At 34.1% G+C, this 24720-nt stretch overlaps 1 protein-coding gene across 2 annotated transcripts in view; it reads right to left on the bottom strand.

Moving 5' to 3' along the window:
* The window catches only part of CDK7 (cyclin dependent kinase 7), a 33972-nt gene that overhangs the window by 4951 nt on the left and 4301 nt on the right, over positions 1 to 24720 (bottom strand). Inside the window, exons 3-12 of one of the 2 annotated variants that reach the window (XM_010974954.3) lie at positions 23842 to 23875; positions 22863 to 22930; positions 22057 to 22125; positions 20219 to 20329; positions 19021 to 19139; positions 17302 to 17401; positions 10354 to 10440; positions 7238 to 7387; positions 5266 to 5413; positions 4583 to 4850 (exon numbers count right to left, since the gene is read on the bottom strand). In XM_010974954.3, the coding sequence (XP_010973256.1) occupies positions 4822 to 4850; positions 5266 to 5413; positions 7238 to 7387; positions 10354 to 10440; positions 17302 to 17401; positions 19021 to 19139; positions 20219 to 20329; positions 22057 to 22125; positions 22863 to 22930; positions 23842 to 23875 (915 nt within the window). In that variant the 3' untranslated portion in view covers positions 4583 to 4821. Of the gene's footprint in view, positions 1 to 4582; positions 4851 to 5265; positions 5414 to 7237; positions 7388 to 10353; positions 10441 to 17301; positions 17402 to 19020; positions 19140 to 20218; positions 20330 to 22056; positions 22126 to 22862; positions 22931 to 23841; positions 23876 to 24720 lie in introns of those variants that run through there. The other variant, XM_031446373.2, reaches the window with a different exon arrangement.

Genomic DNA, 24720 nt, shown 5'->3' with positions numbered 1-24720 from the left:
AATAAAAAGGTTTTAATGGTGGGATTTTAGCAGAAGTGTATTCAAAGTCATTGCTAGTTACCTTTATAGCTTCTTTTTTGTCAGAGTGGTGACATTTTGTAGCCAGAGGTACACAGAATTCTGGCACTTAGGCCACTCTGAGTTAACTTCTTGGTTTTGATGCTGAGTTTTAGACCATTTAAAGTTATTTTTTCTTTCTATAAATATTACATAGTAATAATCTTTAATACCTTTTGGGAATATTGCTATATTAGCATCACAGTGATGCATTACATCGTTAGCAGTTATAATAAAACTTTTATCTAATTATGATCTCTAGTGAAAAGATATTACTACTTAGATGAGAAAACAATAGGGTGATAACATATAAACCACTTATGGTTTTGTTAAAGGAACAGCATTGATTGACATTAATAATAAAGGCTGAAAATTTGGCAAATAAATTTTTAAGAAAGGAGGAATGATGAGGATCTACTGTTACCAGATATTAAAATGTATTGTCCTGATAGTAATATAAAGCTACATTATTTAAAGCAGTGTGGTAACAGCAGGTCAATGGAATAGGATAAAGACCATACACAGATGTAGTATATGTAATAATTTAATATGAAACAAGAGGTAGGAAAAGGAAGGATTAGGGATATCTAATAATACCAAAGTGGGAAGTGTAAAAAAAAAAGTCAAATTACAAAAGTTAAAAAGGTTCTTTTAGTGTGTGTGTGTAAAAAAAAAAAAAAACTCAAATTAATAAAATCTATAATATTCCAATTGACAGATACACAAAGAATCTGAATCACTATCCTTAAAGTAAAGGAAATAAAAGCAAAAAGAAACAAATGGGACCTAATGAAACTTAAAAGGTTTTGCACAGCAAAGGAAACCATCAACAAAAGACAACCTACTGAATGGGAGAAACTATTTGCAAATGATATGACCAAAAAGGGGTTAATATCCAACATACATGAACAGCTCATACAACTCAAAAAAATAAACCACCTAACTGAAAAATGGGCAGAAGAACTGAATATACATTGTTTCCCCAAGAGGAAATGCAGATTACCAACAGGCACATGAAAAGATGCATCACTAATAGGGATATGCAAATCAAAACCACAATAAGATACCACCTCACACCTGTCAAAACAGCCATCGTCAAAAAGAGCACAAAAAATGTTGGTGAGGATATGGAGAAAATGGAACCCTCATACACTGCTGATGGGAATGTAAATTGGTGCAGCCACTGTGGAAAACAGTATGGAGTTGTCTCAAAAAATTAAAAATTGAACTACCATATGATTCAGCAGTTCCACTCCTGGGTATATATCTGAACAAAATAAAAGCACTAATTCAAAAAGATAACATGCACCCCAATGTTCACAGCAGCATTATTTACAATTGCCAAGATACGGAAGCAACCTAAGTATCCATCAACAGATGACTGGATAAAGAGAATGTAGTATGTGTGTACAATGGAATACTACTCAGCCATAAAAAAGAATGAAATGTTGCCATCTGCAACAACACAATTAGACTTGGAGGGCATTATGCTAGGTGAAATAAGTCAGATAAAGACAAACAGTGTACATTATCACTTATATATGGAATCTAAAAAACACAACAAAATAGTGAATATAACAACAAAAAAAAAAAGACACCAACTCCTAGAGAACAAAATAGTGGTTACCAGTGGGGAGAATGGGGAAGGAAGCAATATAAAGGCTGGGAGGTGAGAGGTACAAATACTGGGAGTAAGACAGGCTATAAGAATGTATTGTACCACACAGGGAATATAGTTAGTATTTTGTAGTAACTGTAAATGGAGCGTAATCTTTAAAAACTGTATAAAAATTAAAATAATTACACATAAGTAAATAATACAAAATAAAGAAAGGAAGGACTCATCACTGAGAGATGCAGGCTGACTTCACTATTGTCACCTGCTGCTCTTCCAGGAATAAAAGTATCTTTTAACAATTTAACTCTGGTCTACTTCCTTAGTCCCACCTTTCAACTCAAAATATGAAGGCAACCAAACCCCCCTGAGCAAACTTTTAAAGACAAAGAGTCCAGAGGGGTCCATAGAGAGAAATGAACTAGATGAGATCCAGATATCCTCGTCATGAGTCCATGACCTCACCAGAGCAGCTCAGGTCCTGAAGCTTTGACATTAATCACCTTTATCTCAATTTTAACACTGTTTATCACCAATGAAGAAATATTTTTAGATAGCCAATATTTTGTAATAACTGTAAATGGAAAGTAACCTTTAAAAATTGTATAAAAATTTAGGGTTTGGGGTGCGAGTATAGCTCAGTTGTAGAGGGCATGTTTAGCATGCACGAGGTCCTGCGTTCAATCCACAGTACCTCCAATTAGAAAAAAAAATTATACTAAACTTTTTTAATTAAAAAAACTGAACTAACACTTCACAAAGGAAGGATTATGCATGATTAGCAAACATGAAGAAACCACATGAGACATGAAAGTAAGTTAGAATGAGATATCAAATTTACAAAGACCCCCAGAGATTATGTGACTGCTAGAGATGACGAAGTGAAATCGATTCTGACAGGTTAATGAATGTATAGATTTGAGATCCTGAATTGAATTTTTGGGGGAATGTACTCATAAGTGAAACTGCTGAATCATATGGTAATTCCATTTTACATTTTTTGAGGAAACACCACAGTTTCCCATTGCTGCTGCACTGTTTTACATTTCCACCAAGGGTCCCAATTTCTCCACATGCTCATTAAGACTTGTTATTTTTCTGTTTTTTTTTTTTTTTTTTTTTTGATGGCAGCCATCCTAGTAAGTATGAGGTATTATTTCATTGTGGTTTTGATTTGCATTTCCCTAATGATCAGTGATGCTGGGCATCTTTTCATGTGATTTTTGGCCATTTCTATATTATCTCTGGTGACATGCCTATTCAAGTATTTTGCCCATTTTTTTAATTGGATTTTTAAAATTGCTGAGCTGTAACAATATATATTCTTTACATATTCTGGATATTAACCCCTTATCCGATATATGATTTCAAAGTATTTTCTCTCATTCCATAGGTTGCCTTTTCACTTTGTTGATTATGTTCTTTTGATGCATACAAGCTTTTGATTTTGATATAGTCCCAACTATTTTTCACTTTTGTTGCCTGTGCTTTTTGGGTCATATCCAGGAAGTCCCTGCCAAATCAGATGTCATGAAGCTTTCCCCCTATGTTATTTTCTAAGGATTTTTATAGTTTTAGGTCTTATGTTTAGGTCTTTGATCCATTTTGAATTAATTTTTTGCATATGGTGTAAGGTAAGAGGCTTCTTCATTTTTAAGAACTATGGAATAGCTACTGGGAGTGTAAATTGATACAACTACTTGAAATAGACTATCAGCACTAACTGGAAATATACACTTCATGACCTCACAATTGCAATTCTAATTATGTACATTAGAGAAACTCTTGCATGTGCATATTAACATTCCGTTTTTTTAATAACTGTGAAAAATGTTAAATAACCTAAATGTCCATGTGGCTGAATTCTAAAGATGGCCCTCTCAAGATTTCTGTCCTGATTATTCCAAGCACTAACCTAGGAACTTCTATGAAGGGATTTTTAAGATGTATAATTAAGCCCTGAGTGAGCTGACAGTATATCTGGTGAGTCTGTTAAAAAAAGAAAAAAGATGAAGCAGAATTTTCTCTCTTGGTAGCAGATGAGGAATCCAGACAGATTTGACACTTGCTGGCTGACAGATGGAGAGTGCCATGAAACAAGGCAAGTGGACTGCCTTAAGAAGCTGAGAGAGGCCCCTGGCTGACAACTAGCCAGGACAGGATGCATGTGCATTAAAATGGCATGAACTGTATGAACTTGGAAGCAGATTCTTCCCTAGAGCCTCAAAGAAGTGCCCAGAGTCCAACTGACACCTCAATACTGGCCCATGCAAAAAAAAATATAGTTGAGCTCTGACATGTATCTGACCTACAGGACTGGTAGCTAATCAATTTGTATTACTTTAAGCTGCTACATCTATGATAATTTTTATGCAGCAAAAGAAAAATAACTCAGTCTGTAAATGGAGCATGTGTAAGTAGTGTTGTATACGTAAGATATTATGCATTATTATATATTATATGGCAGTTAAAACAAAAACTAGATATATATATTAACATAGAAGAAATTTTAAAGTTTTGAATAAAAAAATGCAGTATGAGATGTACAGTCTACACTCATAAGATTTTGAGACACAAAACAGTGCTGTATATTGCTACATGCGTTCTTATAAAATAGCAGTATAATATCATGGGAGAACACACGCATTTCCTGAGAGTCATTCTCCTTTGGGGAGGATGAAAAGGAAAAAACAAAATGGAATGACATATTAAGGAGACCTCAATTTTATCTGTAATGTTATTTTTTTCTTTTTTTTCCTATTTAGTACATGAACATTTGTTAAGTCAGGGTAGTAGATATTTGCTGTATTACTACTATTTTTTTATTTTTACATACTACCCTTTTTACTACAGATTTCTAATGCTATATGAGTTAGATTATTAAAATAACTGATAATTATTTTCATTAAAAATTCTACATTTCAGAGAATTGAACTTTTCTTACTATTGCACTCTAATCAGAAAAATCAGAATTAAGTTTGTTTTAAAATTCATTTAATAAAAATAACCCAGTTTTACATATTTTACATGTGTAGAATATTTACAAATTTCTTTTAAACCATTTACTTAATGTTTACTATTTTCCACTAATTTGCCTGAAATTTCACTATTTCCTTCAGTAGTAGAATATTGTCCAGTGTTCTCTGTAACTAAAAAATTAGCTTCTTGGGTAATCCTCCTAGGGGGGGAAAAATGAGGTTGTTTACATGTAATCTTATAGCAATTTTAACCAGTAACTGCATTCCAACTACATTTATTTTTACTTGCTTTGATTTTCCAATAGCATGTGTTTAACGTTAAGCATACAGTGTACCAGTAGGAATTATGAAAAGAACAGGGTACATATGAATAGTTCTTGTAACTCTGAGGTATACGCAAAAGTGCCCATGTCCTTTTAAAAAGCATGATGTAAAATATTCTTAATGGAAGCAAATATAGCTAAAATATCACATTCCACTTTATACAATTTAAATTTCAAACAAGTAAACAGCTCACAGTCTATATTTCTTAGCTGCCCTTCAGTTACTAGCTATATATTAGCTCTGTGGAGTTTTCTGAATTCGTTTAATTTCTTATGAAAATGAGAGTTTTACCTTGTTCCAAAGCCTCTGTTCTCTTCCGTTTTGTTGCCATGGCTGGATTAGACTGTTCCTTTAAAGCATCCACTGGACAGTTTGGTCTTGGCAGCTGACATCCAGGGGTTGGCCCTGGCCGATTACTGAAATACTTGGTTTTCAATGCCTTGCAAAAGAAAATACACCAAAGAAAGTAAGGTTTTAAGTGAATATCTGAACTGCGTTCAAGAAAATCTAGCCTCCAAAATTGTCAGGAACATTAAAAACACTATGTGAACACCCCCTCCCCAAATAAATTGAGTATTTGGACATGCAAATTATTACAAATAAACATCTAGCAGCCTAAGATTGACTGAATATTCCATTACTATAAGAAAAAGACACTACCTTCAAATTTTTCCACAATAGCCTATATTAAATATGAAATATTCTTAGTAAGGTATTGCATAATTCAGCTCTCTATACAAGATAGGCTCTGTAGTTCAAAACTTAGGCCCCAAATTCCAATCAGCAGTTTTCTTCTGAATGAAAGCTGTCAAGTTCATGCTTTATTTGTATCTATAGTACTGTTCAAAAGCCACAATAATTTAAGATATTTCCTCTTGGATAATTCTCTTATCCAAGAAGTCATATAAACTTTTTAAGCATACCTCCCCCAACTCTCCAACATAATATTATTTGCAGTAATAATTTAGAGATTACTTGAGGAATTGCATTTATAAAGTACTACTTCCAAATCATAGCAGTTACATAAGTAAACTGAGCAAACTTTGAGTTACACAGAGATCTAAGAAAGGAAGAGTATCTCATTCCAACTGTAAGACAGATAACCACAAGCCAAAGCCCACTTAAAAAATTCATTCTATTAAAATATAACCCAAATAAGTTATCACAACTGGTATTTTTCTATAAATTTTGAGTTTTACGCTATTAATGAGAACATCTTTCTAATGTGACCTGCTCTCAAGTTTCTTATGATGGAGACTATGCACATATGCATGGGTAAAAAGGTAAAAATGAGTTACTTGTTTGAAATTGGAAGACTAATTCCAATGGTAAAATATGTAGTACATATGTGCTAATGTAGCTAAGAAGATAGGGCTTACAGAAGGTAAATGCATTAAACAATGATTTGGTAGTCTGTAATAACCTTAAGTGAAAAAAAATCCACTTTGTATCCCTAACATGTTGTGCACTAACATGTTTTGTCAGATTTGAAGATCTGCAACATTTCAATCAGCCTCTCCCTTTATGAAGCCAAATCAACTGTGCTGTGTTGTATTTTTGCATTGTATTTCCCTGCCCCAATTTTAAACATCTGTGACTCGACCCATTTTTGTGTGCTTGATTTTAAAACAAAGAAAAAAATTTTTTTTCAAATCTATAGGTCTTATATTTTTGTTTGGATAACATTTCTCTCTTCTTTCATAAGAGCAGATATTCTTGGTCCTCCACATTTTTCTTGAGTTTGATTCTTATTTCCCTAAATAACTGTCAGTTTCAGTTTTCTGTTTAGAATATCTTTCAATCTCTTGTAAGCATACAGTTGTGAGACTATACCATTTCCTCCCCATTAATCACTAACTGTGACAATGACCAGCATGCCTATCTGAACTGTATTTTATGGAGAAAAAACAAAACAAAACAATTTTGGCACTAGTTTTGGCACAAGATTTAAGTGAATACATAAGAGTTTAATTGAAATATACCACTGTCTTAACAAATACAAAAACCTTGTTATTTTTTCCTCTCTAGGTGAACTACTTGAAAGCAAATTAATTATGAAACAGAAATCTATATTCTTCTAAGCAAGTGTAAACTCTCCTGCACTTGTGTGTGGATCATATAATTTAATACCAGTCTGAACAGTGCTTGCAGCTTGGTGAAAAGATAAAATTTGTTATTCCTTAAAACAAAACAGAAACACATCTTTTCAGTATTTAAAGAATATTATAAAATCTTAAGAAATTTGAAAGATATGCTAAAATACCTGTGTGGCTGTAATTCGAGTGCATGGATTAAATAAGAATAAGCCTTGTATGAGATCTAGCAAGTCATCTCCTGCTGCAATGAAGATATGTTGTAACGGGATTCCAGGGAAACTCTTAAATGTCACGAAATCTGGAAGACTGCACATATCCTGTAAAAATATTTTTATAATTCAAACTTAAGTAAAGGATTGAAAGGCATATAGATCTCAAATGAAGAAATAAAACTGTCATATGGATGATATGATGATCTGTGTAGAAAATCCCAGGAAATCTATTTATAAACTCTAGAACTAGTGAGCAGGGAAGGTTACAGGAAGATAAACATACAAAATCAACTGTAGTTCTACACACTAGCAATGAGCATGTGGACACTGAAATTAAAAACAATGCTATTTGGAATCACTCAAAAAGTACAATGAAATACTCTGGTGAAAATCTAACAAAACGTGTAAGACTCGTATACTGAAAACTATATACTGAAAACTTTGATGAAATAAATCAAAGCTCTAAATAAATGAGACCGATCATGTTCATGGATTGGAAGATTAAATGTTATAAGGATGTCTATTCTCCTCAAATTGTTAGACAGGTTTAACGCAATTCTTACCAAAATTCTGTTAAGGAAACTAAAATAGCTAAAATAACTTTGAATAAGAACAAAAGCGGGAGGAATCACTCTACCTGATTTCAAGACTTAACATACGGCTACTTTAAGACTATGGTATTGACAGAGGGATTGGTATTATAAACAGACCAAAAAAAAAGACCTTAATTTTCACACCTCATATAAAAATTAACTCAAAACGAATCAGACTTAAATGTTAAATATGAAACTATTAGAAAATCTTTGTTTTAAGCAGAGTTTTTTGACTTTACGTCAAAAGCATTATTCATAAGAAGAAAAACTGATTAAACAGACTTAACCAAAATTAAAAAACTTCCCAGAGTAAACTGGGAAGACTCTGTGAGATGAAAAGACAACTTACAGTGTAAGAGAAAATATTTGCAAACCACATACAAAATCAAAGGACGAGTATCTAGAGTATTATGAAGTGCTCAATAGTCAGCCAAAGCACAACCTAATTAAAAAGCGAGGAAAAGACATGAAGAGACATTTCATTAAAGCTATACAGATGACAAATAAGCACAAGAAAAGATATTCAACACCATTAGTCATTACGAAATTGAAAATTGAAGTCACAATGAGTTATCACTATGCACCCCTCAGAATGCTTAAAAAAGTGACAACACCAAATGCTGGAGAGGATGCAGAGAAAGTAGATTACATATATTGCTGGTGAGAATATAAAATGGTACAGCTCCTCTGGAAAGCAGTTCGGCAGTTTCTCAAGCTAAATATGCAACTATCATGTGAGTCAGCATTTATCCTGGGCATTTATACCAGAGAAATAAAGACTTATGCTTATACAAAAACCTGCACGTGAATGTTTAAAGTATTTTTATTTGTAATAGCCCCAAACTAGAAACTGCATATATCCTTCAATGAGTGAATAGTTAGACAAACTGGCACATTCATACCACTCAGCAATAAAAAGCAACTAATTATTCATACACACAACCTGAATCAATCTCCGGAGAATTATGCTGAATGTGAAAAAAAGTCAATCCCAAACGCTTACATATTATATGAGTCCATTTATAACATTCTTGATATGACAAAGTTATAGAAATGGAGAACATATTAGTGACAGCCAGGGGTTAAAGAAGGGGTGGGAGTGAAAGGAAAGTGGGCGTGACTGAAAAAGGGCAACATGAGGGCTCTTTGTGGTGATGTCCTGTATATTAACTGAATCAATGTTGCATGCTGGTTGTGATTTACACTAATTTTGCAAGATGTTACCATTGTGGGGAGCTGGGTGAAGGGTACAAGGGATATATATCTGTATTACTCCTTTCTGCATGTAAATCAAAATAAGAATTTTTAAAAATCCAAGGAAAACATCAATAAGCAATTATTATTTAGAAAATCATAACAAAGAGAAAAGTAAAGAATAAATATTATGAACATGGCTCTGGAATCAGACAGACCCAGACTGCAGTCCTAACTCTGACACTGAGTGGCTTTGGGTGTTACTTAACCTCACTAAACCTCAGTTGTCTCATCTGTAAATGGGAATAACAGTATCTACTTTAATAGGATTGCTGGGAGAATTAAATATAATCTATGAAAATCCTACCATTAATGGCACACACTAAGTATAATTAAAATTTCTCTTTTCCATTATTTTCTAGTATTCATTTTTTCCCCAGGAGATGAGGCTACAATAGGAAGGAAAACCAAAAGGTCTACAATTTTTAGAATGAGTAAGAATTTTACTAAACTCGAATAATATAAAATTCTGCAACTTAAATTGTTGTAAAGTTTATCACAGATTTAGTATTTCTTTTTTGTAGACAATGTAATGTGTTAAAAATATATCATATTAAAAAATATTGTGTTAATGAAAATTCAATAAATGTACCCAAATACATCAAGATATTAATAAACATGAAACATTCATAAAATGAAGTATTATACAGCTTAAAAAGGAAAAGATCAATAATAAATATTAAGTAAAAAGAGCAAGTGGTTGCAAAAAAAAAATTACATGGTGATCCCATTTTTGTTAAAGAACAAAAGAAATCACAAGTATACATGTAATTATGTATTTGTGTGTGTATCCTTATAGCAAAGCTTTATACCAAAGTAATACTGATTAACCCTAGGAATTACTAGGATTGGGGAGAGCTACATGTATACAGGAGGCTAGATGGTATATTACAATTTTAACTTTTTTTTTAACATTTTTTATTGATTTATAATCATTTTACAATGTTGTGTCAAATTCCAGTGTTCAGCACAATTTTTCAGTTATTCATGGACATATACACACTCATTGTCACATTTTTTTCTCGGTGAGTTATAACATTTTGTGACAATTTTAACTCTTTACTTTAAAAAATTTTTCCATTGGATATATATTACTAGTAAATTAAGACAATTAGTACATTGCTAAAAAAAAAAGACAATTAGTACATTTCTTAAAGTAATATTCACATGACAGCACTATAAAGAATTCTAACTAAATTTCAAAGAAAACATGTGAAGGCTTACAGGCCACTGTTCTTCAGTTGGTGTGCCCAAAGTTTCAAATATTCTTGTTAGCTGGTCAAGGTCTGAATCTCCTGGCAAAAAAGGAACCTGAAAAAGTGAGAGGCAAATACTTCAACGTGGTTTGTGATGGCTGTTATACAAATATTATAAATTTAATAAGAAGTAAACTGTAACAAAAATTAAAATGTAGTCTGAGGTATACTGGATGTGGCATTAGATCCTGCCACTGATAACCGAGTAGAGTACCACACTGCCCATTTATTCTAGAGGGAAGCTGCTGGCCTCTGTGCACTGTTGGAGCTGGGCCCTGGAGGAACTGACCACACTGTAGGAACCTGGTACTGGTTCTAGAAACTGAGAGGGCTGTAGGAGTCTGCCAGGCAAGCAAACTGCAACCAAGAAGCAAAACTGTTCCCTCTAGAATCCCCTGTAGAAGCGTCCTGTAGCAGAGTGTCACCAGAGAAATGCTTTCCTCAGCACCTGAAATGCCCTGAACAGCTTTCCTCAGCTTCCTAGAGGACAGATCTCCAACATGTTCTAGAGAGCAGATTGGCAGCAAGTTCTGCTACCATTAGCTCTACAGCAGCTTCTCTGTCATTTGGGGAGCCACACTGTGCCCTCTTCAAGAGGTCTAGATGTCAGCCCGGGGGTCCTCTTCCTTAGGTGCTCTGTCTTCAGTCCTAGGGTCACCCCAGGTATAAGGGTAGTGGCTCCTTATATCTGCTATTCCTATATTCTTCAGAGTTCTCTTTACTTTTATTAGCCAATCCCTCATTATTTCAACCTCTTGTTATAGTTAATAATTCTTTATATTAAATTTCCCTCCTCAAATTAATGTATGGTTTCTATATTCTGATTGGACCCATACTTAATACAAACCCTATTTAAATTATATATTTATAATGGTATGCTATTATGTATATTAAATGTGCACAAAAATTGAAACTACAAGGAATATTAAATAACATTTCATAAATAATTTTAGACACATTTTCGTCTTATACCTCAAAGGACTATCTTCTACTTTGCAGACCACCAGTGTAAATTGATTATCAGTTATGAAGAACGGGACAGTCATCATCATAACCTTTGTTTTGTGGGCAAGCTTGCAATTTAACCAGATTTTAAGAATGGGTGTTTTTGTCTGATGTAAGAAATGTAAATTCAAATGAGCTGCCTAATGTGTAGACTTTGGATTCCAATTTGAATAAACCAATTATAAAAGACATTTATGAGAAAAATTGGGGAAATCTGAACAGACTGGGTACTCAACATTTGTTCAAGGATTTATTCATTTCTATCAGATGATAATGGTATTGTGATTATGATTTAAAAATCCTTATCTTTTAGAGAAACAGTAATATATGAACAAAATTATATGAATGTCTGGGGTTTGTGGCCAAAAAAAAAAAAAAATGTGGTGTGGGAGAATACTGATAAAATTGGCCATGTGTTAAAAACTGTTGAAAGTGGTTGGTGGCTACACAGAGGCTCATTTAACTACTCTCTGTGCTTTTGCATGTTTGAAAATACTAACTACTCAAAAAAAGATTTTTTTTTTCCCCTAAAAGAGCTGCTTTGGAAATGGAACTTTTTTTAAAAAATGTTTTATTTGTATTAAATTAATACATGCATTGTGTTCAAACAATGAATAGACTCATGCATAAAATTGGTCCTTTGGCCCATCACACCTCTCCATTTGTAACTATGTAATTTTTGTTCAGTGAAGATCTAATATCAAGTTTCCTTTCTCATACAATAATTTGGTTTTTCTTAACATAATGACTTTCTAGCCCTTCTTCCTCAACTCCTCCCATCACCCCCCTTTGGCAATTTAGTTTGTACCTAAGATTTCAGGTATTCAGTATCATATTCTAAATGATCAAATGTATCAAAATCCATCAGCTCCATTTTTTTCCTGGAGACCTCCCCTGCTGAAGCCCTCATCCCACCTGCTATAATCTGGACTAGTTGCTCTCTAGGCCTGATGCATACCTGTTATTCTCAGAACTTTCCTCTACTACCAAATGGGGAATTCTATTCAGCTCTTTCCTGTGTTGAATCTCATGTTCCCTTGATCCCATGTCTTTCTCTTGATTTAGTCTCATGTTATAGTACAGCACATCTTCCAATAACTTCCTAAGAAAGGAAGTGGATGTCAAATTTTTAGTGTAATAAGTTATCTTTATTCTCATAGCTATCTAAAAATATGAATGTGCACAGAATTCTAGGTTGAAAATAATTTTCCTTCACAATGTGTTCTGCTGTCTTCCAGATTCCAATGTTGCTGCTGAGAAGTCCGGTGCCATCTTTTCCCTAATCCTTTTGGTTTCTGTGTGAGCTTTTCATATTCTTCCTCTCTGTGGAAATAAAAGCTTTTTCTTAAGAATCTCCTGGTCCTGTGAAATTCCACAAGGTGCCTGGGCAGGGGTCTTTACTGTGTAAAATCTTCATCATATTTTCAATCTATTCACATCCATCAATGCTGGACTATGTTTTTATGAATTTCCTATCCTCCATGTTCTTTGTTTTCCTTTGCAATATATTCTAAGATCACTCCTGGATCAATCTGCTAAATTTTTTATCTTTTCTCTATTACATACAGTCCATCTCTTTTACCCTTTGGTTCTAGTTAATGAAAGAGTTCTTTAGCTTACTTTTCCACTGTTTTTGTTTACTTTTAGCTTTCCTATTTGAAAAATTTCAAGTATCCTTTATTCTTTGATTGTTCCTTTAGTAAAAGAGCATCATGTTCTTGTTTTACATATGCAGTATATTCACTCAGTTCTCTGAAGATGTGACGGGGGTAGAGGGGAATGAATTTTCTACTGCTACCTGATAGTTTCTATTTTTTCTAAGTTCCTTTTCTGGTTTGTTTCAGTCCGTCTTTCATGTTTGATGTTTTCATCAAATATCTGATGATCCTTGCCAATTATCTGGTGATCCTTATGGGTTGGAAGCATTCACTAAATGTATGAAAATCTTTGATAACTATCTGGTGATCACTGGCTAACCATTCATATTTAAGGGTAAGGTACTTCAGAAGCTGATTAGAAGCATTACATCTCTGAAGAGATCTTGTTAACTAATGGGCTTTACTCCAGAAAGATTAGACAGGGAGATTAATACCAGTTACCTGTGGGTCTATTCTCTGGGACCATTCAGTTTTCCAGTGAAGGATCCTTTTATCTTTTACCTGGGTTAAAAGGAGTTATTACACTGGCTGCCAGGGTTCTAGGAGCTGAGCAGGGAATAAGCTGGAGGTTTCACTGTTTAGTGTGCATATTTTATGAAATCTGCATGTTTTCGTTTCAGCATCTCACCCCAAACCTCCACTGTGTCTAAGGATGGCTATGTCTAGAGATTCCTAATTCAGTTTCCTTGGAGAATAAACCCTTCTCAGATGGAGGAACAAGGTGAGGGGGAAGTATAGCTGAGGGAAGGGAAGTAATCTGGCTATGTTGCAGACCTTGGTATTAACTGCTCCATATACAGGTTTTTCAACCAACCCTTCTGTTTTCAGTCCTGCACCTCCTTATTGCCATCAATGATCACTGGTGCCCTTCATTACTAAGCAACTTGAGGATTCTGAGTGCCAAACCAAATGTGCCTCTAGTTGGCATCCTTTTCTGAAGACTTTTGGTCTTCTTCATTTCTTCCTATCTTCTGGCATAGTGTTATAGGCCCCTCCTGGTTTCAAAATGATGTTTGTTTCTTTTTAGAGATTATTTGTCAGGAGGGCAGATTTTTGCCCTGTGATCTTAAAAATCCTAACCTGATTACCTCCCCCAGACCAAAAAAAAAAAACAAATCCTTAAGATATAATTATCACTTTACTTCAAAATGTCTTCATTGTATTAAGCAACAATGCAATATTGACTAAAAAAATCCACTGTCATGAGTAGGTACTGGGTCCAGTAGGTAACCCAAGATAGTGTTCCTCCATCTCCAGGGATGAAAAATAAGCTCATATGGTAGCTCTTCTACAACCTCATTCTTAACAGCTAATAGTTTCACTGATTTTCATTTGTTCTGAATATAGGCGAGTGGGCCATCCATACTTAATATAACTGCACAATATTCAAATAACATTCAAACATTGTTGCAAACACAAAGCTTAACCAGAGAACAGCCTGTGGTTTTTATTGTTCTCTTTTTCCTGTTCTATAACAACTTCTTAGACGGTATCAGAATTTTACCAATATATAATTGTGACTAAGCCTATGAATGAAAACTTTCTAGTTTTGGGGAAAAGAATCCAATTAATCCTAAAAGGAAGAGAGGTTCTGGGTTCAGCAGTACTAAGATAAATGAACCCAAGAGAAACCTCTCTGGTTCTTTTCAGTATGACTCCACTCATGAATTCTCTTTTAAAACTGTGTTGAGATTCATCTTTTTAAGAAAACTAACATTGCAGAAATTTATTTTTCCATTCTCATGTCTTTACAGGGAGGCAGGGATCACAAATCAAATAGTACAAAATTGGCAGATATTTATGTAACAGGCATGACCAAGTTCTTGAATAACTGAAATGCTTCAGTCTCTAGTGCCCGTGTAAAGCCTATGCAAAAACTGATCGAAGCTCTGTTCTGAGCTGATACAGCTAAACTGAAGCACTGGTCTGTCAGATGGCTGAAGATCAAGTGCAGGCCAAGCCATTAGCTCTGGATCCTCACCATGTGGATGAAGTTAGAGTAGGGCAGGCAGCTGCTGGCTGAGCAAACCTTTGTACCACACATCGTCTCCAGGGAATGATGTAATGCAGGCCTACAGGATGCCCAGTGACCTTATTATAAAGCATAAAACGTCTCCTTCAAACCATAGACTTTTTATTTATGAACAAAAATGGTTATCTTTAAAACTGTCTAGACCAGATAATGGCATTTGCTCAGTAGGTAATATCCTAAGGTTAGATTTTCTATTAATCACTACCTGTCTCAAGTCATGATTTAAAAAAGAAGAACATAAACAGATCACAAATTTAAAAAGTACATTCATGTTACATAACACAGTACTGGACTTAAGTACTCCACTAGTATAAATATTTCTTAATTCCTTTTCATTTAACAATATGGAAGATACTCAGAATGCAGATCAATTTGCTTCTAAAATGATTTATGCTATACTGACTGCTTTGGTTGGATACAGGCTTACTTACTGTTACTCCTGTTTTCTACCTTAAGTAGTTATTAAACCTTTAATAAAATTTATCTAAAAGAAAAATAATACTTTAAAAAAGACTGTATGCTTATTAGCAAATCTTTTGAATTACCCTGCTTTCAATTATTATCCATTTGGACTGTAGGATCTCACCACAGATTCAGAACTATGTGATAGCATTTCCATGGATTGTATTTTCAAATCAGTAAAGGGGCATTTTAAAACAGGAAATATTTTTCTTCAATTGTACAGGACAAAAATATGGCAAAATAGTACAATTCTTCACCAATTAGGGCTGCCTGTCATTTTCTTCACAACCTTAATGATGCCAACAATGTTAACAGTTAATAAAGACTCCAACTATGATTTCAATTAGGTCCACAATTTCTAACTCATCGATTCTCAACTGCTGTCCCTCTCCACTTAGTTTTTTTTTTAAATTGAAGTATAGTTGATTTACAATGTTGTGTTAGCTTCTGGTGTCGAGCACAGTGATTCAGTTACACACATATTCTTTTTCATTACCAGTTATGACAAGAAACTGAACATAGTTCCCTGCGCTATACAGTGGGGACCTTGTTGTTCATCTATTTTATACATAGTAGTTTATATCTGCCAATCCCAAACTCCTGATTTATCCCTCTCCACCTCTTTCCTCTTTGGTAGCCATAAGTTTGCTTTCTATGTCTGAGTCTCTCTCCACTTACTTTCTAAATGAAATGATCAGTCATAACATTATGGGCTACAGAATTCTGTTTCTGTCTTGGTCATGAATGAAATGTGCTTTTGATTCTCAAATGTAAACTTCTAGTAAACTCTATGTTCTTGTGAGTAGCAGAGCTGTCATGTCAGGTGATTCAGAGGACCCATTACTAGCACAGGGATCACCTATATCATCTTCAAATTTAAATGTGAGGGTTTCTTCCACAAGCATCCACAAGGGTGAGCTTCTCAAAATGATGCATAAACTCACAATGAACTAAAATATAAAAGACATTTAAGAAGGTAACTTTTCTCCCTAGTGTACAGAAGCTATTTTCTATGCTCAAGGAAATAAAACAGCTGTATTTTTGTTTTGGGTTCACATTTCTTTAAATACACAGGCTTAAGGAAAGGGAGAGTTGGGGCTCGAATCCAGCATATAGGGAGAGAAAACTCAGCTTCAGTAGGATTCCCCAATATTCTTTTATTTTCATCATTGAGAAGGACTAAACTAAACTATAGCTTGAGAAAACTTTCCACGTTGGTATTTTTCTCTCCAATGAGGAAAGGGAGAGGTGGTTCCATTGTAAGAAGGTCTCAGTCAAGGAAATGCTATAGGATCATTATGTCTGCTCTGCCTGAACAGAACTAAAATACTTCTCTCCCACAATATTTAAAGTTATGCAGAGCTGTAGCTGCAGTGGTTGGTATTACATAGCTCTAAAAGTGTACATTTAAACAGCCTAAACAAAAAAGTTCCCAGAGTACAGAAGTTTATCCTAACACATTCAGTTACTGTAGAAATAATACCGTATTATAATCCAATGAGGGTTTTATTACAGGTATACTTCAGAACACAGAAATGATCTATAATAAAAACTTCACTGTCCTAAATGGGAGGTCTTCTCATCTCACATTAGCATTAATAAAAAGGTTGCACTTAGGAAGGGTTTTTTTTTAAACTGGTCTGTTTGTTGGCTTTTGTTTTGAGGATGGTGCTCCTCTCTGGGAACTATCTCTGGGAAGATAATTCTTACACAAATTATAAGAACAAATACCTATAACAATACTGAAGTGTGTACTTACCCTTCGAAGCAACTCTGCTAATATACAGCCAACAGCCCACATGTCCACACCTACACCATACATTCTAGCTCCAAACAGCAGCTCAGGGGCCCGATACCACCTGAAGAACAAAAAGAAATACTGTCATTTTAGAATAAAGTTTCTTAGAGAACACTCTTCAGTGAAACATCATCTACTAATGAAATTCACTTTTATGGATGTATCAACTTAAGAAAAACTGACTATAAAACCAAGTAGTTCCACACTGCTGCCTGGAAATTACATATACCATTGGTCCATTCACTATTCCACTCTTACAGATGATTAACATCATCTTTCTCCTGAAACCCTCAATACTGTCCTTCCTCTCAGCTGATGACCTTAATTTCTACTTCACTGAAAAATGCGAGTCCTGAAAAGAAAATTTCTACAGACTCACCTATAGTCATTTGTACTCACACAATCTGCCTTCCCATCTGTGACTACATATGAACCATCCTTGACTGTTTTTAAAGCCAGTCCCTCAACTTGGGCGCTCAATACCATGCTCTCTTGCCGATTTTCAAGGATATTGCTCCTGCAATTCTCTCCTTTCTCCTACATCAACTTTTTGTCTCTTACTGAACTTTTCACCATCAAAAGACAACCATACCATTATTTCTCTAGCCTTACAGAATAAACTAAAAAACTAAAAAAGAAACAACAACAAAAAGAAACACCCTACTTCCCCTAACAGTTACCTTCTCATTCTCTGGTTGTCTGTTCTTACTGTCTCCACTTCCTCTTCCCTAATCCTCTTAAACTCTTTTCTGTCAGTCTTTCATCTCACCACTCCAGCAAATCTGCTTTTGTCTAGGTCAATAAGATGGCCACATCACTAATCTAAATTATTAATTCTCAGTTCTCATTTTAATTTGACCTATTAGAAGCATTTTATTTACAAGAAAAGAAAACACCAGAAATTGGTAGATGAAAACCACTGGTAGACAATTCTCATGAATGTAGCTCCCTATTTTCCTGAGTTCCCAGAATTCCTGAATGATGGGCTTATAATCTTCCCAGAAATTACATCAACAACTACTTACATCCTTTACTTCTAATTCAGGGCTCAGGTGACTGACACTCAATGAGATCTATTTGGAAGAAGGTCACAAAGTAATTTAAAAGGATAGAGAGAATCTGGAGATCTTCTCAGATCCTTAGGAAAGTCTGGGAAACTAACAAATCCTATCCTGACAATAACTATAGAATCTACCATTTCTACCTATTTAATATGACTTTTAGTTTTTATATATAAAAAGTATACACAGAAAATACAATAATGTGAAAAATCCAAATATAAATTCACTGCTTTGTTTAGAGAATTTTCATTCACATTGAAAGATATAAAATATAAAATCAGGACTGACCAATAAGATAAACACAGGCCCCCAAAATGAGGTAATTATGTAAAAGAATAGCCACTGAAGTTCCAACTTATCTAACTAAACTGTAAAAGAAGTATAAACTAGTTCCAAAAGTTACCAGGTAAATATCTGAGAACTGAGTTAATTCAACTCTGAAAGAAGGGCTGTATATTTTTTCATTGTTAAGATACATAAAATATAAAAAGGGCTGTATTTTTAATAAAATAAGAACAATAATCCTTGAACTCTGCCAAAATTTCAGAGAAGCCAAATGAGGTTCATTTGTGATTAATATCCTGCACAATAAGCTATCAGTTATTTAAGGAATTCTTACCTGGTTACAACCTGATGTGTGTAAGCTCTATTGGGGCTCCCAAATGATTTGGCCAGGCCAAAATCTGCCAGTTTCAGAACTCCATTTTCATCTAGCAACAAGTTGTTTGGTTTTAGATCCTGTATTATGGAGGTTTTAAACAAACACGTAAGCAGGGTAGAAGAGAATATCATAATGACACATTTAGTTGGCTTAACTTTAAACTTAGCAGAAACAGACTAACACCCCAAATTTAAACAACAACCAGTATTTTTTCATTGATGTAAAATCCTATCAAAGTGAAATAAGATTGGTCATATTACTTAGTGAGATTTTTGGTCAAGGTACTGAATTTCACTGAACTTCAATTTACATACTTCACAGCGTTCCTATGGAGATTAAATTTAATATTTCCTGTAAAAAGCTTAGTGTAAGGACTGGTTCATAGTAAGAATTCAATAAACAGTTGCTGCTACTAAGTTAAAACAACATATATGAACTTTAGTAAATAAAGCATCACACATTTAGAATGAATGAGGAACACAGTCTTCAAAATCAATGCTAAAAAGATACTAGCAATAACCTAAAAGGGATTCCAAGCTTAAGTATGAGAAATACTAACTACAAATTATATATATTTTCAGCTATTTATCTAATAGGGTGTCTAAGAACATCTACCTATCTAAATTACCAGCTTTGTTCTAATAGCTGAATGTTCCTAACAATGACTCAGGCATTTCAGAAATTTTATTTCACTACTTCACAGAATCTTAGAGCTACTAGAAATATTTTTGCAAAGGCATTTTTGCATTGTATAATTTAATCCAGACTCACTGCCCCCTCCTCCCGCCCCCATTACAAAAGTGTAGCAGAAGGAACACTGGACTTAAAGCCAAAATATCTAGGTTCTAATACTCTTGTCAGTTATCAGCAACTAACCTTGAAAAAAATACATAATTTTGGTCAGGAACTTAGATATTAATCTATGAAAAAAATGAAGGACTGGGTCTCTTCCATTTCTAAATTTCACATAGTAATTTAGAGTTCTCACAATACCACCTGGTGGAACTGAAAGACGCACACAGAGGAAGAAGGTGGGATAAAATGGCCCAGCTCTCTCTCTAACAATTGACCTACTCAGTCCATTTACATAGTAAATTGGTTACATAAAACTTGACTATATCACAAAGAAGCAATCATACTTGGTTAAAAACCTTACCCTATGTAGAATCCAATGTTGATGTAAATATTCTAATCCTTGAAGAGTCATCAACATGTAGGCTTTGATGTGTGATGGTGTCAGTACAAGACTATTATCCTTTATTATAACCTGTAAAGCAGGTATACATTATACAAATATGCTTTATTATTCCACATAAACTTCACTATATAAAACCTTTTTGGACATAAAATGGATTTAGTCATAGAGGATAATCTCAAGAGAGGCTGCCTAACTCTCCTTAAGAAGCTCTGACAGAATTTCCAGTTACGTGGTTAGGGAAAGTACCTTTGGTTTAGAAAGAAAGTAGTGCTTTGTCTCCTACTGCTTTGTTTTTAGGCAGCCACATAAGTTTTCACTTGTCCCAGGATATACAGCCCCTTTTGATAATAGTATTCAACATTCCTTTGGGAAACCACCTGTTCTCAGACTAGTACACATGGTTAAACAGGACTGACCACTACCTGTGGCCTCCAGAGGTAGACACATGACCCAGGCAGAGTCAGTCACCACACTGCAGCCTGCTTTCCAGAAAACTGGTTCAGGGATGGTTATGTGAGCCAAGCCAAGCCAAATACTTGTGCTAGACTCAAAGGGAACAAAGCACTTTCCTTCCTCAGGGATTACTAAACTCTAAGGATAAAAGCCTGTAAGTGCGTGAGCCACTATATTGAGAAACAGCTCATGAATGAAGGCAACAGAGAAGAAAATAGTGAACTTAAGTGCAAGACCGAGTTCTGTTGGCATTATTTGTGAGCTGGCACTCAAGTCAATCTATTCCTAGACTCATCAGTTAAATGAGTTAAAAATTCACATTTTCTTTTAAAAAAATATTTAGGCAAAATTTACCCTTTTTAGCACACAGTTTTATAAGTTTTATCAAACACATCCACTTGTGTAATCACTACCATAATCAAGACACAGTTTTATAACCCCCCAAATTCCCTCAGGCCTCTTTCTACTCAATCCTCCCCTCTACTTCCACTCCAGCAACCACTGATCTCATTTCTGTTCCTTTAGTTTTGCCTTTTCCAGAAAATTATATACATGGAATCATACAATATACACAGTTTTCTGAGCCTGTTTTCTTTCATTTAGTATAATGTATTTGAGACTCATCTATACTGTTGCATATGTTATTAGTTCATTTCTTTTTCTTCTCAAATAGTATTTATTCCATTGTATGAATGTACCAGTTTGTATGTTTATTTGATGAATGCTGTTTGGGTTATTTATAGTTTGGGCAATTATGAATAAAGCTAAACATCTGTGTTGACATGTTTCTCTTGGATAAATACCTAGCAGTGGTATTTGCTAGATCAAATCTTTAAGTGTATGTTTAACTGTATAGGAATAAGAAACTGCCAAACCGTTTTCCAAAGTGGCTGTATCATTTTGCACTCTCATCAGCAGGGTATGAGAATTCCAGATGTACCACATCCTTGGATTGTCAGTTTTTGAGATTCAATTAATATTAATGAAAAGCATAAGATCTATTTTTTCTCAAATAGGAACCTGGCTTTCAAAAGGATGATACTCTGTGATAATATCACAAAGAAGTTCCAAGTTCTCAAAAACCAAACACTCATTTTTCTAAAAATAATGCCAATAAGGTTTAGGGAATTCGGTAGGCAGAAATGTTACTGAAATCCAACTCTTTGTATTTAACACTGGGAATATGGCTACATGATTCAGAAGGGCCTAGACTTAAAAGTACATCCCGTATTTCAATAAAATTAAACATTCTTTGACTACCACTGTCTTCAAAGGTAGAAAATAAACATTCAGATTCTCTTTTGATAAACAGAAAAAAATTCCTACAGGAATCTTAATCTTACCTCTAGATCAGTTTCCATAAAATCAAAGACAAGGCTAATGTTAGATTTATGTCCAAAAGCATCAAGGAGCTGCAAAGCAAAATAAAAAAAAAAAAATCAAAATATGATTCTCTATTAAATACTTGACAGTATCATACAATTGAAGTAATTTTTAAAAATTTAAATAAGCATTTGGGACTGTGGAAAATTTCCCATAAAGCTGAAATAATTTAATATTTATCCTCTTTTTGGCTAGGAATTCATACTTTTAAACACAAATTATTAAACTTCCTTATTAAAAAAAAAATCACTAAATAAGCTCTCCCCCACATTTTGGGAGTTACAATTAAGAAATGAATTAATGAATATCTCACCTAAGTCAGAAAAATTCCCAACCTTAGTACTTAAGAAAATCTTACAAATAGCATTGGCAGCTATCAGTCACTGAATGAATGTGTTCTCTATGCCAGGCACTATCCCAGGTACTTCACATGTATTCAGTGAGCTAGTCTCACAACAACCCTATGAGGTAAGGACTATGGCACAGAGTTCAAGGGAACTTGCTTAAGGTCTTACACATGCTAGAGCTCTCTCTTGGCTTCAAAGTGATTTCTGACAAAATTAGCCTGTATGCCAATATTGAATTTATTTCATCAACTGTATAGTTTTAAAGTCACTGCCTACAGGAACTATTAGGATAGAAAATATGTTTCAGCCTTTTTGAAAGTTAGCCAAAAAATCTCATCTTGCTGAGCCTTCAGTCAACATCTACCATATTCAGAAAAGGCAGGGTCTCAAATCCCAGAAACAACTTAGGTTATACTCACCCCAATTATATTTGGATGACTTAGCTCCTGTAATAACTTTATTTCTCTTAAGGCTGTTCTATTTATACCTACATAAAAAGGCAAAGGAACAATGAGAAATAATTCTGAAATCTCAAACCTCCTTACAAACATATGTTTTGGGAAAGGTCAGTCCCTGAGGAAAGAGCAATGAACATTCTTCAGAAAAATAAGGGCTAGTTTAACAATTCTCATGTTAAAAATACCTGTTTCCATTTTATACTGCTTTATTTTTAAAGTAGTTTAACACAGAGTATGATAAATGGTGAAGAAAGTATTCACTTTATCTGTAAGATATCAGATCTGAAAATTGCTGGAGTAATATGAATAAGTGGGTAGCACACAGCTGTGAAGTCAATAGCTTCCCTTTTCTTGCCCTATGAATATTAGTGGCATGTTATTTATGCTAACAGCAAACTAGTGATTAGATAGCACCTTTCCCAATAGGAAGGATAGAACCCAAAATTTAATATAAGATCTAGTACTAGTTGTTACAGAGATGATGGGTCCTTTTTATAGGAACTATTTCTTGATGACTAAATAGGACTTAGCACTCTAGCAAACAAGGCTTTGAAAGGAGGGATAAAGGAAACTTTCCCCTCAATATATCTATTCCATGGTAAGCTTTGTGTTCTTCCGTGCATCCTGAATTTTCAAAGTAATCAGAAGCTCAGAAAAAGAAGAAACAATGGCTTATTATAACGCCTCAAACAGTAATGAAGATATCAAGGCAAGTCGCTAAGAACTGTGCTGTCTTCAATCTACTTAGGTGTCTCAAATGTTTCTCTGAACACCCAAATGATGGAAATCACAAATATCCTCTCTATTCTGAGGCTATCTTTACTCTTCTGGGACCAATAACTGTATTCAAAACCACTGTTAACTTTAATTAATACTTTGTTCTTTTGCTCAGTGGGAATAAAAGCCTATCCCATTCTGTCAGATTACATGAAATACTTACCATCTTTAGCTTCTGATCTATGTCCAAGTTTTATCTGGTTGAGGAAAAAACAAAGAAACACATTAAAAAAGTATTAAATTATTTAGACTTAATACATAATACATAAACACTTCAAAAACTCTGTCATAGCAAAAACATGTAGCAACTCACATGTAGCTAGTATTAGCAGGCAAGGGAGTGGGAATCATGAATTAGAAAGCACGAAATTAAAAGTATAAGAAAGTATCAAGTACCTATCATTCCCTGGCTCTTAAGTTTTGAATTACACATTCCAATAATGGAATTAAGAAAATAAACATCTCCTTTTATCTCTGTAAGATTAAATGTGGAACAAAGAATTAAAGGCATACTGACTAATACACAAAAAAAGCACTTCAAAAAAAAAAAAAAGAGCACTTCAAGTTAGCCTGTTTGGGAGGAAATATGAAACATATTAAATAATACGCTCAATATGCCCAATAATATAATATGCTCCCACAGATCACATTTTTCAAAAAGAAAAATTACAAATTGTGATGGATATAAATAGTTTTAAACTGTTGTTACTGTGAATAAGAATATAAAATTGCATTAATAGATTCAGTCTTACACAAAACAGACTACTAGGTTAGAGAACATTCTCTTACTACTTTATTCAATGACTAAATGTAATCAAGAATACAAAAAAAAAAAAAAAAAAAAACCACCCAAACCCAAAAACTCCTACTTCAGAAAAACACAGCTATTCTACCTTAACAATATTCTTCACCAATATACTACAAACACAACTTTGTATTTAAAGATAAGCTATTTATTATAGCACCAAAAAATATAAGGCACTTAGGAATAAAGCCAACAAGAGATGTATAAAGCTATCCAAGAAGAACACTATAAAACACT

The sequence above is a fragment of the Camelus dromedarius genome, chromosome 3, assembly GCF_036321535.1.
Source record: "Camelus dromedarius isolate mCamDro1 chromosome 3, mCamDro1.pat, whole genome shotgun sequence".
Taxonomy (NCBI): Eukaryota; Metazoa; Chordata; class Mammalia; order Artiodactyla; family Camelidae; genus Camelus; species Camelus dromedarius.
This window is presented reverse-complemented; position numbering and strand designations above follow the sequence as displayed.